The 15,975-nt window shown below is 42.6% G+C and overlaps 1 protein-coding gene across 4 annotated transcripts in view; it reads left to right on the top strand.

Moving 5' to 3' along the window:
- The window catches only part of CCDC81 (coiled-coil domain containing 81), a 367,311-nt gene that overhangs the window by 300,586 nt on the left and 50,750 nt on the right, over positions 1-15,975 (top strand). For 2 of the 4 annotated variants that reach the window (XM_063431077.1, XM_063431060.1), the window contains exons 2-3: positions 3,349-3,439; positions 14,706-14,767. In XM_063431077.1, coding sequence (XP_063287147.1) covers positions 3,373-3,439; positions 14,706-14,767 — 129 coding nt within the window. In that variant the 5' untranslated portion in view covers positions 3,349-3,372. Of the gene's footprint in view, positions 1-175; positions 196-223; positions 323-3,348; positions 3,440-14,705; positions 14,768-15,975 lie in introns of those variants that run through there. The other 2 variants (XM_063431068.1, XM_063431051.1) reach the window with 2 other exon arrangements.

Here is a 15,975-nt window from a genome sequence, read left to right as displayed (position 1 = left end):
AGGAATTATAGGTAGCAAACAGCAATTTTTCACACAGGGAGCCTTCTGACAGCGGACTACATCTCCCGTGATGCTCAGCCAAATGACGCAGCGTGCGACACGCCCCGATAGATAGCCACACCCCCGGCCCTAGCGTCACGCGCTAATTTTAATAGTGGGCGTCGACGCGCAGGTGACGTCACGTCTAGTAACACGGTGAGCACTTTGTGCGTCTTAGCAACCGGGCTCGCCCCCACTGGAGACTAGAGCGGGATGCCGGCAGGGAGAGGGAGGGAGTGCGTGGAGAGAGAGCTGCAGGTGTGCAGATAGAGGAGAGGCTGAGGTGAGACTTACTAGGAGAGCAGGGTGGCAGACAGGGGATGGGGGGGACATGCAGCTGGGGGTGACATGGAATGGGGGGGGGGGGGACATGCAGCTGGGGGTGACAGGGAATGGGGGGGGGCTGTAGCTGGGAGTGACAGGGGATGGGGGGACATGCAGCTGGGGGTGACATGGAATGGGGGGGGGGCTGTAGCTGTGAGTGACAGGGGATGGGGGACATGCAGCTGGGGGTGACAGGGAATGGGGCGGGGCTGTAGCTGGTAGTGACAGGGGATGGGGGGACATGCAGCTGGGGGTGACAGGGGATGGGGGGACATGCAGCTGGGGGTGACAGGGGATGGGGGGGACATGCAGCTGGGGGTGACAGGGAATGGGGGGGGCTGTAGCTGGGGGGAACATGCAGCTGGCGGTGACAGGGAATGGGGGGGGGGCTGTAGCTGGGGGTGACAGGGGATGGGTGGACATGCAGCTGGGGGTGACAGGGAATGGGGGGGACATGCAGATGGGGGGACATGCAGCTGGGGGGGGTTGACAGGGAATGGGGGGGGGGCCTGCAGCTGGGGGTGACATGGAATGCGGGGGGGCCTGCAGCTGGGGGTGACATGGAATGCGGGGGGGGCCTGCAGCTGGGGGGGTGACGGGATGGGGGGACATGCAGCTGGGGGTGACAGGGAATGGGGGGCTGCAGCTGGGGGTGACAGGGAATGGGGGGACATGCAGCTGGGGGGGCTGGGGATTGGGGAGACGCAGCTGAAAGTTGACAGGGGATGGGGGAGCATGCAGCCGGGGGGACAGACAGGGATTGGGGGGACATGCATCAGGGGGTGACAGAGGGATTGGGGGACATGCAGTTGAGGGTGACAGACAGGGGTTCGGAGGGCTTGGAGTGACAGACAGGGGTTGGGGGGGGGGCATGCTGCTGGGGGTGACAGACAGGGGTTGAGAGGGCTTGGAGTGACAGACAGGAGTTGGGGGGGGGGAGCATGCTGCTGGGGGTGACAGACAGGGATTGAGAGGGCTTGGAGTGACAGACAGGAGTTGGGGGGGGGGAGCATGCTGCTGGGGGTGACAGACAGGGATTGAGAGGGCTTGGAGTGACAGACAGGGGTTGGGGGGCATGCTGCTGGGGGTGACAGGCAGGTTGGGGGGCCATGCAGCCGGGGGTGAAAGACATGGATTGGGGGGGCATGCTGCTGGGGGTGACAGACAGGGGTTGCGAGGGCTTGGAGTGACAGACAGGGGTTGGGGGGGCATGCTGCTGGTGGTGACACACAGGGGTTGGTGGGTGACATGCAGGAGTTGTGGGGGCATGCTGCTAGGGGTGACAGGGGATGGGGGGGACATGCAGCTGGGGGTGACAACCAGGGGTTGGTGGGAGGCATGTTGCTGGGGTGAGAGGCAGTGGTTGGGGGACATGCAGAGGGTACTATAGTGCTAGGAATAGAACTTTGTATTCCTAGCACTATAGTTTCCCTTTAAATTGTTTCACAATGAATTGTAGAAAACAGAAAGGTTTCTTCCCAATTTTAGGAAAAACGTGCCACATTGCAACATTTCTCCAACTCCGCTATAGCCACGCAGTTTATAGCCAGTGTTTTGCAATTAGGTTTTCAAATCACCACAATTCCGAATTAGAATTGAGAGCGAGAACGCCCCAAAATAAATTTGAATTCCAACTGAAAATCTATTGGACTTGAAGAATGTTTCCAATTTCATTATTCTTGTCTAGAATTTGAAATCCACTTTGGATTCCTTATAATGTTTAACATATAACCAAGATAGTGTGTGCTATCAGAAGGGTTCTCTCCATATTGTCATGTTTTAGGAGTGATGTTTACAGTTGTGGTGAATATATGACCCAAATATTTATTGTCAGTCCAAAACTGATTATTGTCCTGAGCAGAAAATTAATTTTGAGCTTATGCAAGAAATAAGATCGCATATGTGAGTAATATCACAGAGGTCTGTGACTGTTGTTGGAGGTGCATTAGAAATATTTAAGAAATTCTGTATATTGAAATGTTAATTGAGTTCTTTGTAAGAATTCTTTTTAATAATGTCTATTTTTGTTTTGAGACTATGATCACAATAACCGTAGAAAGTTAAATGGCACTCGTATCTCTAATATACATTACTTATATCCCTTTTTTGTTCTACTTTATATTCACCTCTGAGAAGTTAGGTTTGAGGAGGGATGGGGAATGGATGCCAATAAAAACATAGAATGTGACGGCAGATAAGAACCATTCGGCACATCTAGTCTGGCCAATTAATAAAGGATCATGCCATTTAAAAAAAAAAAAAAAAAAAAAAATAACAACAATTCAGTAGCCTTACCTTCAAAGAAAACATGTCATTCCTTTTGCACGTTTTCGGTGGTGGTACATGAAATATTAGTGTGCAGCTGCTGCAGATCTTGTATCCTTCTTCCCCAGCACATATTTCTATGCTGGGAAATGTCCAATCAGAGGCTTCTCCTTGAGGTGTCATGAGGACCACCTGTCCATGCTTCTTAGTAGGCTGCATTAAAGCTCATTGAGAAGTCTTTCCGAGGTAGGTGCTCTGTGCAAACACCTGCCTTTGAGTTTAGCTCCATGGTCTACTCTTGATCAATATTTGGGTAACCAGTGTAGTTCTTAATACAGACCACAAACTACAGGTCCTCAGGTATACCTGTTCTTGATCTAGATGTGAAATGGTGGAGAGTTACCACTTTTCCACACTTAGTGCTAAGAGGAAAGTACATGTTAAAACAAAAAGCAAGGTACTGACTACCTACCTGGAGATCAGAGTTGTGGAGTCAACAGTAACATGCCATTAGTTTCCATGGTTTGCTCCACTTTGAAAACTTAGAGCACTTAGATACAAATGCACATGAAAATAAATAACTATGCCCCACAATTGTTCTTAATGTAGTGCTCCACTGTAATTAGATAATACCATCACAAGGATCACAAGGATCAATTGTCCGTACTGTTGAATATATATCTTAAGCATGTTTTATAGTTATGATTTTCTTTTGTTTAGACTTTCACCAAATAATTTTGGAAAATGCTGGATTTTTTGGTGGACACCGCTAAAAGTGGGTTTCCAACTCTCTCCAAACTGACTGAGGATGGTAAGAACAAAATTGCCTGCTTAGAGCTATTGAATATAATGACGAGCATTAAAAAAAAAAAAAAAAAGTAATTCTTTATTTTTGCGGTGCTGTGCGTTCATATATTCAACATTTATAAAAAGTAAAGTATACAGGAACATGTAGTGCGGGTCATATATTGCAAGATTAATGCACATTTTTTTTTAAATAAGACACATTGGTATAAGGAACAACAGAATGTAAAATTGACATGTGAAATCCTACATCTCGAAAAATTTAGAAAGTTACCGAGCAGTACTTATAGATATTAAACATGTTTGAATAGATTCTGGAAACATAGAATGTGATGGCAGATAATAACCATTCGGCCCATCTAGTCTGCCCAATTTTTTGTGTTAACCTCTACCACTTCAGCTGGAAGACTATTCCATGCATCCACCACCCTCTCAGTAAAGTAATACTTCCGGATATTATTTTTAAACCTTTTCCCCTCTAATTTAAGACTATGTCCTATTGTTGTGGTAGTTTTCCTTCTTTTAAATATAGTCTCCTCCTTTACTGTGTTGATTCCCTTTATGTATTTAAATGTTTCTATCATATCCCCCCTGTCTCCTCCAAGCTATACATGTTAAGATCCTTTCACCTTTCCTTGTAAGTTTTATCCTGCAATCCATGAACCAGTTTAGTAGCCCTTCTCTGAACTCTCTCAAAAGTATCAATATCCTTCTAGAGATACGGTCTCCAGTACTGCGTACAATACTCCAAGTGAGGTCTCACCAGTGTTCTGTACAATGGCATGAGCACTTCCCTCTTTCTACTGCTAATACCTCTCACTGTACAACGAAACATTCTGCTAGCATTTCCTGCTGCTCTATTACATTGTCTGCCTACTTTTAAGTCATCAGAAATAATCACCCCTAAATCCCTTTCCTCAGATGTTGAGGTTAGGACTCTATCAAATATTCTGTACTCTGCCCTTGGGTTTTTACGTCCAAGATGCATTATCTTGCACTTATCCACATTAAATGTCAGTTGCCACAACTCTGACCATTTTTCTAGTTTACCTAAATCATTTGTGATTTGGCTTATCCCTCCTGGAACATCAACCCTGTTACATATCTTAGTATCATCAGCAAAAGACATACCTTACCATCAAGACCTTCTGCAATATCACTAATAAAAATATTAAAGAGAATGGGTCCAAGTACAGATCCCTGAGGTACCCCACTGGTGACAAGCCCAAGCTTCGAATATACTCCATTGACTACAACCCTCTGTTGCCTGTCACTCAGCCACTGCCTCACCCATTCAACAATATTGGAATCCAAACTTAAAGATTGCAGTTTATTGATAAGACTTCTTTGTGCAACAGTGTCTTGTTTCTGGTTATAAGATGCATATATTGTGTGATCAGCTTTGGTAGGACGTATAGAAAGCCTATAAAAGGCGCTTGAGTCGTATAAAGATGTCTCTATAGGGAACTTGAGTGTGAGAAAGCTGGATTGGGGGCCCCCTAACCAAGGAGGCAGCGGGAATGAGGGGGTAGGGTGAGTGGGATGGTAGAGAAGTTGCGCCAAGTGGTAGGGAACTGACTTCCCACAGACCCTAAGTTCCACATACTTTCTGGGCTGGTGTGCCCTTATACTTAACGATATACAACTCATCTAGAGTTATGAACATGGATATGGCAAGGTGCAAAACATATAGGAAAAACCGAGAGAAACCTAACTAAAAAGACTGAAAATATTTGTCCATTCAGAATGTATGCGGAGTATGCAGTATTCACGGCAGTCACGGTACTAGAGTTTGCAAGTTACCAGCCCTTCGAATAAAGGGTACGACATCAACGGGGTCTCAAGATACCACCAGAGTCCCCACGATAGGGGTAGCATTCGAGTTGGGTCAGTCCCAAGTTGTCCAGGAAGGCTGAGGCCTCAGGCAGCGAGGTAAAGACGTGTAGTACCAGCGTGTGATACTATCAGAGAACCATTTGCCCCCCATCTATAGACCAGGCCTGCACAGCGCGGCCGATCAGTAGCAAGGCCGTAGGACTTACGCCAGAGTAGAGTGAGGTCCTGAAAGAAGGTTAATATACAGTTCTAAAATGTCAGAGGTGTCTTGCTCTTTAAAGGACCACTCTAGTGCCAGGAAAGCATACTCGTTTTCCTGGCACTAGAGTGCCCTGAGGGTGCCCCCACCCTCAGGGACCCCCTCCCGCCCGGCTCTGGAAAGGGGAAAGGGGTAAAAACTTACCTTTTTCCAGCGCTGGGCGGAGAGATCTCCTCCTGCTCTCCTCCTCCGATCCTCCATTCTCCTCCCCGTCGGCTGAATGCGCACGCGCGGCAAGAGCTGCGCACGCATTCAGCCGGTCACATAGGAAAGCATTCACAATGCTTTCCTATGGACGCTGGCGTGCTCTCACTGTGAAAATCACAGTGAGAAGCACGCAAGCGCCTCTAGCGGCTGTCAATGAGACAGCCACTAGAGGACATAGGGGGAAGGCTTAACCCATTCACAAACATAGTAGTTTCTCTGAAACTGCTATGTTTCTGAAAAAATGGGTTAACCCTAGAAGGACCTGGCACCCAGACCACTTCATTAAGCTGAAGTGGTCTGGGTGCCTAGAGTGGTCCTTTAATGCAAACATAATCTGAATCTTGTCCTGTACAGTGATGCAGCACAGGATCACATCTCAGACTGTATTGGGTTTCAGGGTAGTATAACTTGGAAGGCGGTAAACTCCGTCTATGGGTATCTTCTTAGCCACAGCATGGGGTAGGATACTGGTCAGAAGGCGTCTAACATCATGCGGTAACTCTTCTGCCGAGATCGCAGTGGGGATGCCTTTAATTTTAATGTGGGTCCGTCGCTGGCAATCCTCCATGGCCGTCATTTTGAGTGACCTGATCTTCTGTTGAGTCTGGGTCTGTAACACTGAGTCTTGTAGTGTGGTCATGTGGGTTTGTACATCTACTATGTCCTCCTCAGTGGCCCTCACTCGATCCGTGACAGCCTGCATCTCTGTTTTGAGAAGAGCAGAGTCTGCTGCCAACAACTTGTGAATGTCCGCTAGTAGAAACTTCAGGTCATGTTTGGTAGTTAGGGCCTGGTCATCAGAGGGCTCAGAAGGTGGAGGCTGTGAGGCCTGTGGCATCTTTGGTTCTTGGTGCTCTATCCCAAGAGCACGTTTGGCGACATGCGGATCGAGAATTTTTAATATAAAGAATGATTCTGACTATTTTGTTGAACATTTCATCCTTGGATTCTGTCTTGGGAATTTAAATGTCAAGAGCTAGTTTGTATATGAGGGCCTTAATAGTTTCTTAGCAAAAGCTTTACTGTGCAAGGTGCAGCATTATTAAATAGTGACTCTGGACTTAGGTTAATCTTTCTTTTTGATGCATTACATAGGCAATACATTACAAGTATGCAGAAACACTAAAGTTCAAATAACAAGACAGATAATTATGTTCTCCACTTGCTACAAATTCCCAGGTTCTGCAAATTTAGAAAGCGCACTCACCATGCAGTGAATGGATTCAGGTCACGTGAAGGTATGCTCTGAGCATAGTAACCACTACAGCCATTTTAGAGGTTATTGTGAAAAGAGTCATTGGTTGCAGTCCCCCTGCATTTGTCAAGTTATTTTAAAATGATTTTATGCAAGAAAAGGCTCTCAATCATGGAAAACAGTTTTTGGAGAAGCTCCTTGTTTTTCAGACTTCAGTTCCCATCTTTGTCACTTGGCAAGCATGGGAAGCCGGCAGACAAGGTGGAACATTATGTATTGGAGACTCCATCACTTATCTATACTATAGAAAGCTTGATTAGTGGGCGCTCTAGGAAGGAATATTGTCATGGTAAAGACTGGAGTGCCAGTCTTAATTCTGTTCATGTGACAGTGATGGGAATTGGACAGACCAGGGAGAAGATTCAGCATGTTACTCACTGGAACATCAATCTATGTAGTGTGATAACCATGGGAGGTGGAAAGTCTATGGAGAAAGCTGTGCATATTTTTGAAAGTTGGAAAGTGGGCAGAGACTGGATCTTGTATATGTCATCTATAATATTGTTGGGAAAATGTGTGCGTGGCTATCATTTTTGAGTGTGTTTTGGTATATTTTGTCCATGCATGAGTTTATGCATATAAAGAACAATATTGAATATTACCTGTAACTAAGCAAGTATAATGAAACAATAAGTCTTTACTTTTCGTACGTCAGCTACTTTAACAAACAATATAATATAAACACAAAGAGAAGGATTGCGGGAAGAATGAAGATAGCAACCACGTCTCTGTGTTATATTTTTGTTACTATCATGGTAACTGCACGGTCCATTTTAAAACGACTGAAATTTACATTGGTGAACATAGCATAGAATGAGATTGTGGTTTTCAGATAACGTCTCGTTTAGGGCTACTGACTCACAGCGGCACATAGTTCTCGGTCAATAATAGCGTGGCAAAGAATTATGGTTATTTCAGTCTACCATTATCTGAAAGGAGATTCAGTGTGCTGTGTGTATGTGCAGGGTTGGTTTTCGTTGTACTTTCCAGGCCGATCTACATGATTTGTCACATATTGTTTGTGAGGTGTGATAGGGGACACAAAGCAGTGAGTAAACAGTCCGAATTTGTTTATGATGTAACACTAAGTTAGAATTTGCATAATTTGTGGGTTCTGGGTAAGCAGCATCTTCTTTCGTTGCTTGGGCACATGCATAGCTGTTCATGCCAACTACTCTGGGGAATAGGTGGCATCCTTCTTTGCTGGGCATACAGTGTTTTGACAATTTTCAAAAACTATTATTTTGTTATATAGTTTGCAAATCCCTTGTCAATTTACCACAATTCCTGTGTGTTTAAATAGAAACCAATATACAAAGCACACCTGGTAGGGTAAATTGCCTGATTTGATTGATTTAATATGATTTAATTGATATACCTAGTGCTCAGATGGCATTGTTTGATATCCCGTCATGTCATCTACGCTTAGAATGCAGCTTGTATTGCTACTTAATAAGTTACAATTCATTTACTTTACTTGTAAAAGCTCTGCTTTAGTTTTGTGGATTCCTGTATTAAGTTACCTGGTGATAAAGCAACCATATATTATTAAATGATTCAGAAGAAATGTGACACCCTTTAATCAACTCATTGTTCGCTAATCATGCTCATCAACTAAGCTAGCGCATAGCCTGCTGAGAACAGAGAGTTATGCCAAGCTGCTTTCTATTGTGGTTATACTAAAAACGTTCTTTTGAAATACACAATATGAAATTCAACTCATCTGAGACTACATTTAAAACATTATTATTTTCACAGATGTTACACAGTGAATTAGTAGGCCGATTCTAAAAATTGGCCAGTTCATATGGAGCAAAGCAACCAGCTGTTATCTATTTAGTTTAATACTTCGCATAATATCTAACCATTCAAATTGATTACTCCAAAGATCTCTTACCTTATTGTACTCCCTTCATATATGAATGCTATTTCCTTCCTTTAAACTGCATCTCCAACATAGACATGTGTGGCGCATCCTATTCTATCTCATTCAATTGCCCATACCTATTCTGGAGTTTCCCGAACGTACCCTTGTGTAGCAGACTAGGTCCGCTGTATACAACTTATTTTGTTCTGTTCGACTGTCCGTACCCCCTGTTTGTTTCCCGATTGGAAGATGTGGGGTTCTCCTCTTTTATACCCTTCGAACACCGACAACCTCTGGCTCGTTAACTTTAAAGGAGCAATTAGTTCAAGTGCATTCCCTGGTTGGTCACTGTTCGTATAACACACGCGCTCTAGTAAATGGTGGACATCTTGTCTCCCGAACACAGGAAGCTGTACATGGTCGTCGAATACCTGGAACTCCGGGGAAAAATTGTAACGTGGCTAGTTCCTCCCCATGACCAGTTAGGATAGCGCCAGGAAAAAGAACCTACCAAACAGGGCAAGCATCCGCTCCCTAAAAGCCAGGGGGAGCATTAGTCGGTGTTCGCACAGGAACTCCCGAAAGTGGATCGTCTGTTGCCTTTTTACCTCTGGAACTATTTTGGGCTACCACCTCGTGGCCTGCTGGTCAGAACTTTACCCGAATGGCGATTCTGTTCTACTGAAGGGATCTGAGCGCTATTTGGGCAAATTGGGCGCTTAGATCCGGGCTATTCGGGGTTCCTGTGTAATATGATTGTATTTTCGGGGTGTTTTGTATATTTCATATGTGGTTCCCTGTAACTGAGAAATAATTGAGTTACGAGTTTTGGATACGCCTGGGAGGGGTTTGTGTTGTGTTGAATGGAGACCCCACGCTGGGGGTCTGTGCATAAAAAGCAGAGTGTGGCATAATAAAGTTCAGTTGGCTCCCAGAACTGTGTGTCGTCCAGTTACTGGGGGAATGGGCTATATTCACTAAACAGCGGTTTGTTCCAGCTCGAGAGGACTTCAGCAGAGATATTTCGGTCTCAGGATTGCAGCTCCGCTACATTGACGTGCTTGCATCATACATTTTTGTCAATCTGGTAGGTGCGATATACAATTTTTTAACAACTTTTTAATGAGCTTCCAGTAAGATCAAGCACTTTATCAGCCTGTAAATGTCTAGAAGATCAGAACACCAGTCAAATCTACTAACATTTAGACCAAGATCCTTTTCCAAAGCTAAAAGTGCTGGAAGAGACTCCAATTTAATGAGAATCTAATCAAATGGAAAGCCAAAGCAAATCACTTTTTTATGTTCTTATGTCAGTAGCCGATATACCTTTACTAATTCTAAAAAACTGTCTAATTACAGATTTGTCTACTAGCTGACAAATGTGTAATACCATATTATCTCCACTTCTTCAAATTTATGTCCGTTATAATCTAATCTAAAGAGAGAGAGGCAGACACTTTATATTGTAGATCTAGAGATTTCTTAATCCTGAACCAGGTTTTCAGAATTTGGTGCAAAATCATATTCAGACTTTTGAGTTGTTTACCCAAGAGTATATCTTCAAAGCTCCAAGCAACGTGAAAGAGATCTTTTGCATTTACATTCACTTTATCTATCTCCTACCAACACTCATTACCAGTTAGGTTTGCTTGGAGTCTGTACACATGGATCATTGCGTTAGCCTGATAAACACATCAATATTAGGAGAGACTACCTTCTAATTTATTGCTAAAGAATAACTTTTGTTATACTCTAGGTCTCTCCCCCTTCCAAATAAAGTTTAAGAAACTAGTCTGTACCAAATCTAACCATTCATCCGAAACAAAAAGAGGGAGCATATAGAACAAATAAGGCCATTTAGGGATAATATGTGAATCGATTACATGGATTCAACTCCACCATTATATCTCAGTGTCTTCATTCTTTTTATAACTGGTTTGTCTGCTTCAGCAGATTCATAAAATTAGTTGCCATAAACTGATGAATTGTAAGACTTATCTCAAATACGGAAAATCATTCTTCACCCAATTAAAGTTGTAACTCTGTTCTATGAGTTCTCTTATCTCTGGAATCAAATTGGAGTCTAAAAACAGAGGTTTTATGAATATTGATCTTATAATTTGATTCTTTACAAAGTTGGCAAACTCAATCATCAGAGGAGGTTAAGAATTTACCGTATCTACTATCATTCTTAGAACATTGTGTGCATTAAGATTTATTTTTAATTCCTAATGGTTTGTTGAAAAACCTTTTGATGTTTAAATGTATTCCTAATAATGATAGCTAGAGGTTCAATTGATATGTACAAAATAGTGGAACGTGGGCGCCCTTGTCTAGTTCTGTTGCTGATATTTTGCCCTTTTATCCTAGCAGTCTGATAACTATATATGAACAATATAGCCTGGTGAATCCAGCCATTTACACCAAAATTTTACAGAGACTGACTAATACATTTAAAGCTAATTCTGCCGAACACTTTCTCTGTATCAATCGACAGTCAGGAGGGGCAAACTGGATCTGTTGGCTGAGTCTAAGATATCCACTATTCTCATTGTATTAAAACAGGAAGATCTATTTGGGATGCACCCGATTTGATCTGGGTGGATAATTGTATCAGGACATAATAGCATATATAGGGACATAATAGCCTAGTGAATTTTGCCATTTATAACGAAGCTTGACCGAGCTTGACTCATAAATTCACAGCTGACTCTGTCAAACGCTTTCTCTGTGTCTATGGACAGAGTGAGGAGGGGCAAACCGGATCTATTGGCGGAATCCAAGATATCCACTATTCTCATTAAATTAGAACAGGAAGAACAATTTGTGACAAACCCGATTTGATCGTAGAGAATAATTTCACATCCACCATCACCTTTCTCCTATTGTTTCCTCTTCTCTTCCTCTCTCAGAAAATGTTCTTCTTTTTTTCATATCTGATCTAGTTTGCTTTCAAACAAAAGACAAAGTAGGGACGCTTGACCTTCTTTGACCAAAGGAGAAGCTTAATTCCGCTCCATTTGCTGTGGTCAAAGAAAGTGTGCCCAAAATATTCACCCTCCTCTGTGTTCTCACGTTGCTTCATTCGCCGTTTGAACGTCCAGTCATATAGACTAGGGCGCCAGAGAAATTAACGGATTTCGTTCTAACACAATGTGTACAGTTTATCATTTAGAAATTCTGATCCAATCAGTGCCGCGGCTGCCACTTTGTAGATAGCCCTCTAATTTCCAGAAGGATTAGCACCTCTAGTGGCTGTCTGAGTGATTGCTTCTAGAGGTGTTCCCAGACAGTAATCTCTGAAAAGACAGTGTTTACAGCAAAATGCCTGAGGGAACAGGTGGTAGACACCAGAACAACTACATTAAAAGGACCACTTCAGCTTAATGAAGTGGTCTGGGTGCCAGGTCCTTCTAGGGTTAACCCATTTTTTCATAAACATAGCAGTTTCAGAGAAACTGCTATGTTTGTGAATGGGTTAAGCCTTCCCCTATTTCCTCTAGTGGCTGTCTTACTGACAGCCGCTAGAGGCGCTTGCGTGATTCTCACTGTGAAAATCACAGTGAGAGCATGCAAGCGTCCATAGGAAAGCATTATGAATGCTTTCCTATGTGACTGGCTGAATGCGCGCGCAGCTCTTGCCGCGCATGCGCATTCAGCAGACTGGGAGGAGAAGAGGAGGATCGGAGGAGGAGAGCTCTCCGCCCACCGCTGGAAAAAGGTAAGTTTTAAACACTTTCCCCTTTCCAGAGCCGGGCGGGAGGGGGTCCCTGAGGGTGGGGGCACCCTCAGGGCACTCTAGTGCCAGGAAAACGAGTATGTTTTCCTGGCACTAGAGTGGTCCTTTAAGCTGTAGCTGTTCTGGTAACTATAGTGTCCCTTTAAAAAGTTACAGTTAATTTACTTTACTTGTAAAAGTTCTGCTTTAGTTTTGTGGATTCCTGTATTAAGTTACCTGGTGATAAAGCAACCATATATTATTAAATGATTCAGAAGAAATGTGACACCCTTTAATCAACTCATCGTTAGCTAATCATGCTCTTCAACTAAGCTAGCGTACAGATTGCTGAGAAAAGTGAGTTATGCCAAGCTGCTTTCTATCGTGGTTATGCTAAAACGTTCTTTTCATATACATAATATGAAATTCAACTCATCTGAGATTACATTTAATACCTTTTCCCTTGCATTGTGTGGAGTATAATCTGGATAAAGGATGAAAACCAAAGATTGTATTAGTAAATCTTTGGAATAGTCTAATGACCAAAACAACTTCAGCTTAAAGGGTTACTCCAACCCACATAAACAAATCAATAAACTTGCATTATATATGCTCTATCGGGCCGTCGGATGGGGCAGAGAGTCGACCAAGCACTGAGGAACATCGGCGTTGGGATAAGATAAGTAAACAAAGGGTATTTAACCCTTTTATTTACCTAGGCAAGGGGGCACGAGGGAGGGGGAAGGCAGGGGAAGCGATAGTGCTAGGAATACAGCTTTTCCAACATTTCACATGGACTAAGAGGGACATTTACATTTTAGGGGTGTGAGTGGGGGCGTGGTCATGCACAGAGCTATTCTGAGCCAATTTAATTACTAATAATAATTTATGCAACTAAAATATGACTGCTTTTAAAACACATTTATTGTAGTTTAAAGACACATTACTGGGAGTATTATTGCTGTGGAGCTCTGTTATACACTCAGACACATTACAGGGAGTACTATTGCTGTGGAGCTCTGTTATACACTCAGACACACCAACAATATCCGAGAAAAGGGTAAAAAAAAAAGATATTGAGGCTTTTAGGCCCATAACAGGCACTGTCGCTACCTGTAAGTAAGGGTGCCACAAACTGTCTTTTTATACTTGCTGGGGAGAGGAGGAGCAAAATAAAGTCTCTATTTAGGTTTTAGGAAATCTAGCATTGATCCCTGTATTATACTTCTGTACAGGCACAAGGCACATTAGTGACAGCTCCTGGCACACTTTTCTACCAGGAGCACAGGAAGGAAGATGGCAGCATTGATGGATGTCTGGAAATGTTTATGTTGCCATGGAAGACTGCTGTAGAAAGCTTCCATGTTACCTGGATCAGAGCTTCTCCACGGTTTAGAGGTCCATTAGAAAGCAATGAATATAAATAATACATGGATTTGAGCATTTATTTCCAATAACTGCATTTAAAATCCTTAAAGGAACGCTATAGTGCCAGGAATACGCTGCTCCGCCTCCTTGGCTGAGATAATCAAAATTGAGTCTCAGCCAATCCAATGCTTTTCCATAGAGAAAGCATTGGGAGGCTAATGCGCATGTGCGGCTAAGCTCCCCGGTGAGCCAATCCGCTTATCTCCTCAAAGAGATGCATTGAATTAATTCAAATCAATGAGGAACGTTCACTGCACTGTCTGAGTGACTGCCACTAGAGGTGTTCTGTAAACACTGTCTTTTCTCTCAAAAGGCAGTGTTTACATTAAAAAGCCTGCAGGGATCAACTATACCCACGAGAACAACTACATTAAGCTGTAAGTGTTCTGGAGACTATAGAGTCCCTTTAAAGTGCTTATATTCAGCAGGGGGCTTCGGCTTATTAAAAAAACAGTTGAGTCTAAGTATGGATGACCACCTGAGTTGAAGTAATATTTCTAAAAAAAAATATGGCGCATGAATTTTGTTTAGTTAGCGAAAAAAATTAGATTTGTAAGTCTTGCTACCCAAACACATATCCCAGCTGTGCTTTATACTTGCTGTGATCCAGTTCTTGAAACGAATGAGAGCAGTTAAATGTTTATTTTTTTTATATATTGTAAATTATACACTGACACGAGTAAAACGTGTTTTTATATTTCAGACGTCAGTTCCATATGGGCAAGTGTGTCTGAGTTCATTGAAAATCAAATGGCTCTTCAAAAGGTAATGTATAGAAATTATAAGTACGACTATTTATGAAATGATAAAGTATTTATAATTATAAGTACAAATAGCTGAATGGTCGAAGTACAATGCACCTAGTCTGAGAATAAAATGTACGTTCCTTTTAAAGTGACACTAAGCTACATAGCCAGTATATGGGATAGGTATTAATTACTGCTCAAAGAGGCTGCTGTAGCCATCCATTGGTTTTGTTTATGTATGTTATTGATAGATGGAGCCCCAACTAGGTTTTCTGTACTGATTTCATGCTAGAATGACATGCAATAGCAGTAAGAGAACATGTCTACCCAATAGGAGTTGAAACCTGCTACTATGACACAATTCCAGTGAAGAGGACGTCACTACCAACGGAATAAAACTGCTCAAAGCAAATAATCCAAGTTACAGCCTTGGTGATCAAGCCCTGGGATTAGCTCCAACCCCCTAGTAACAAGATTCCAGTAGTTCTGTGACCGAAACATTGCCCTGTGTAATGCTTCATTGAAAAGCTTTTCGATTCACTTTGCTGAGTAGCTGGACCTGTTGCTATGCTTACCGTGGCATGCATGAAATATTATACAGGAATCTGCAACTCAACAAATTGCCTGGAGATCATCAATGTTTTTGTGATGCACCACTGCCACCGGAGGAACCTCGTTAGACCTTTATTGTCATGGCATGCCCTATATAAATTTTGCCCTAAAGACACACACTTGCTCGCTGCTATTGTGAAACCGTAAAATTAGGAGTTTTGGACAATGGTACATATGTTTCATGTAGTCAAAGGGCTTCACAACTGCTCGCTCCTTGTCCCTAAAAGCTCCAGCACAAGAGTCTGGTTCTTGGAAACATGTAGGTTTTTATTTTGTGCATCATTATACATGGATGGAACAAGGTTTTTGGTCTAAATTACTTGATATTCTCAAGTTTAATGTTCTTGGGAAACTTAAAGTAGTTCTGAGGTCGTGGTATAATGACATAGTCCCAAAAAATAGGCAGAGAATTGCACATCCTATTAGAGATATTGATTAGATATCACCAATATTCCGTTATTTTGTTTATTAAGCCAAAATGTCATAATTAGAAAGGGGGTAAACCGAATTCCCTAAACAGTGAATTGTAGTGAATTTAAAACCAAACTGCACAATGTAGGCCAAAAAGTGCTGATTTGAAAAAAAAAATCAAACTATTCTCAAACGATCAATTAC

This window comes from Pelobates fuscus, chromosome 1 (assembly GCF_036172605.1).
Source record: "Pelobates fuscus isolate aPelFus1 chromosome 1, aPelFus1.pri, whole genome shotgun sequence".
Taxonomy (NCBI): domain Eukaryota; kingdom Metazoa; phylum Chordata; class Amphibia; order Anura; family Pelobatidae; genus Pelobates; species Pelobates fuscus.
This window is presented reverse-complemented; position numbering and strand designations above follow the sequence as displayed.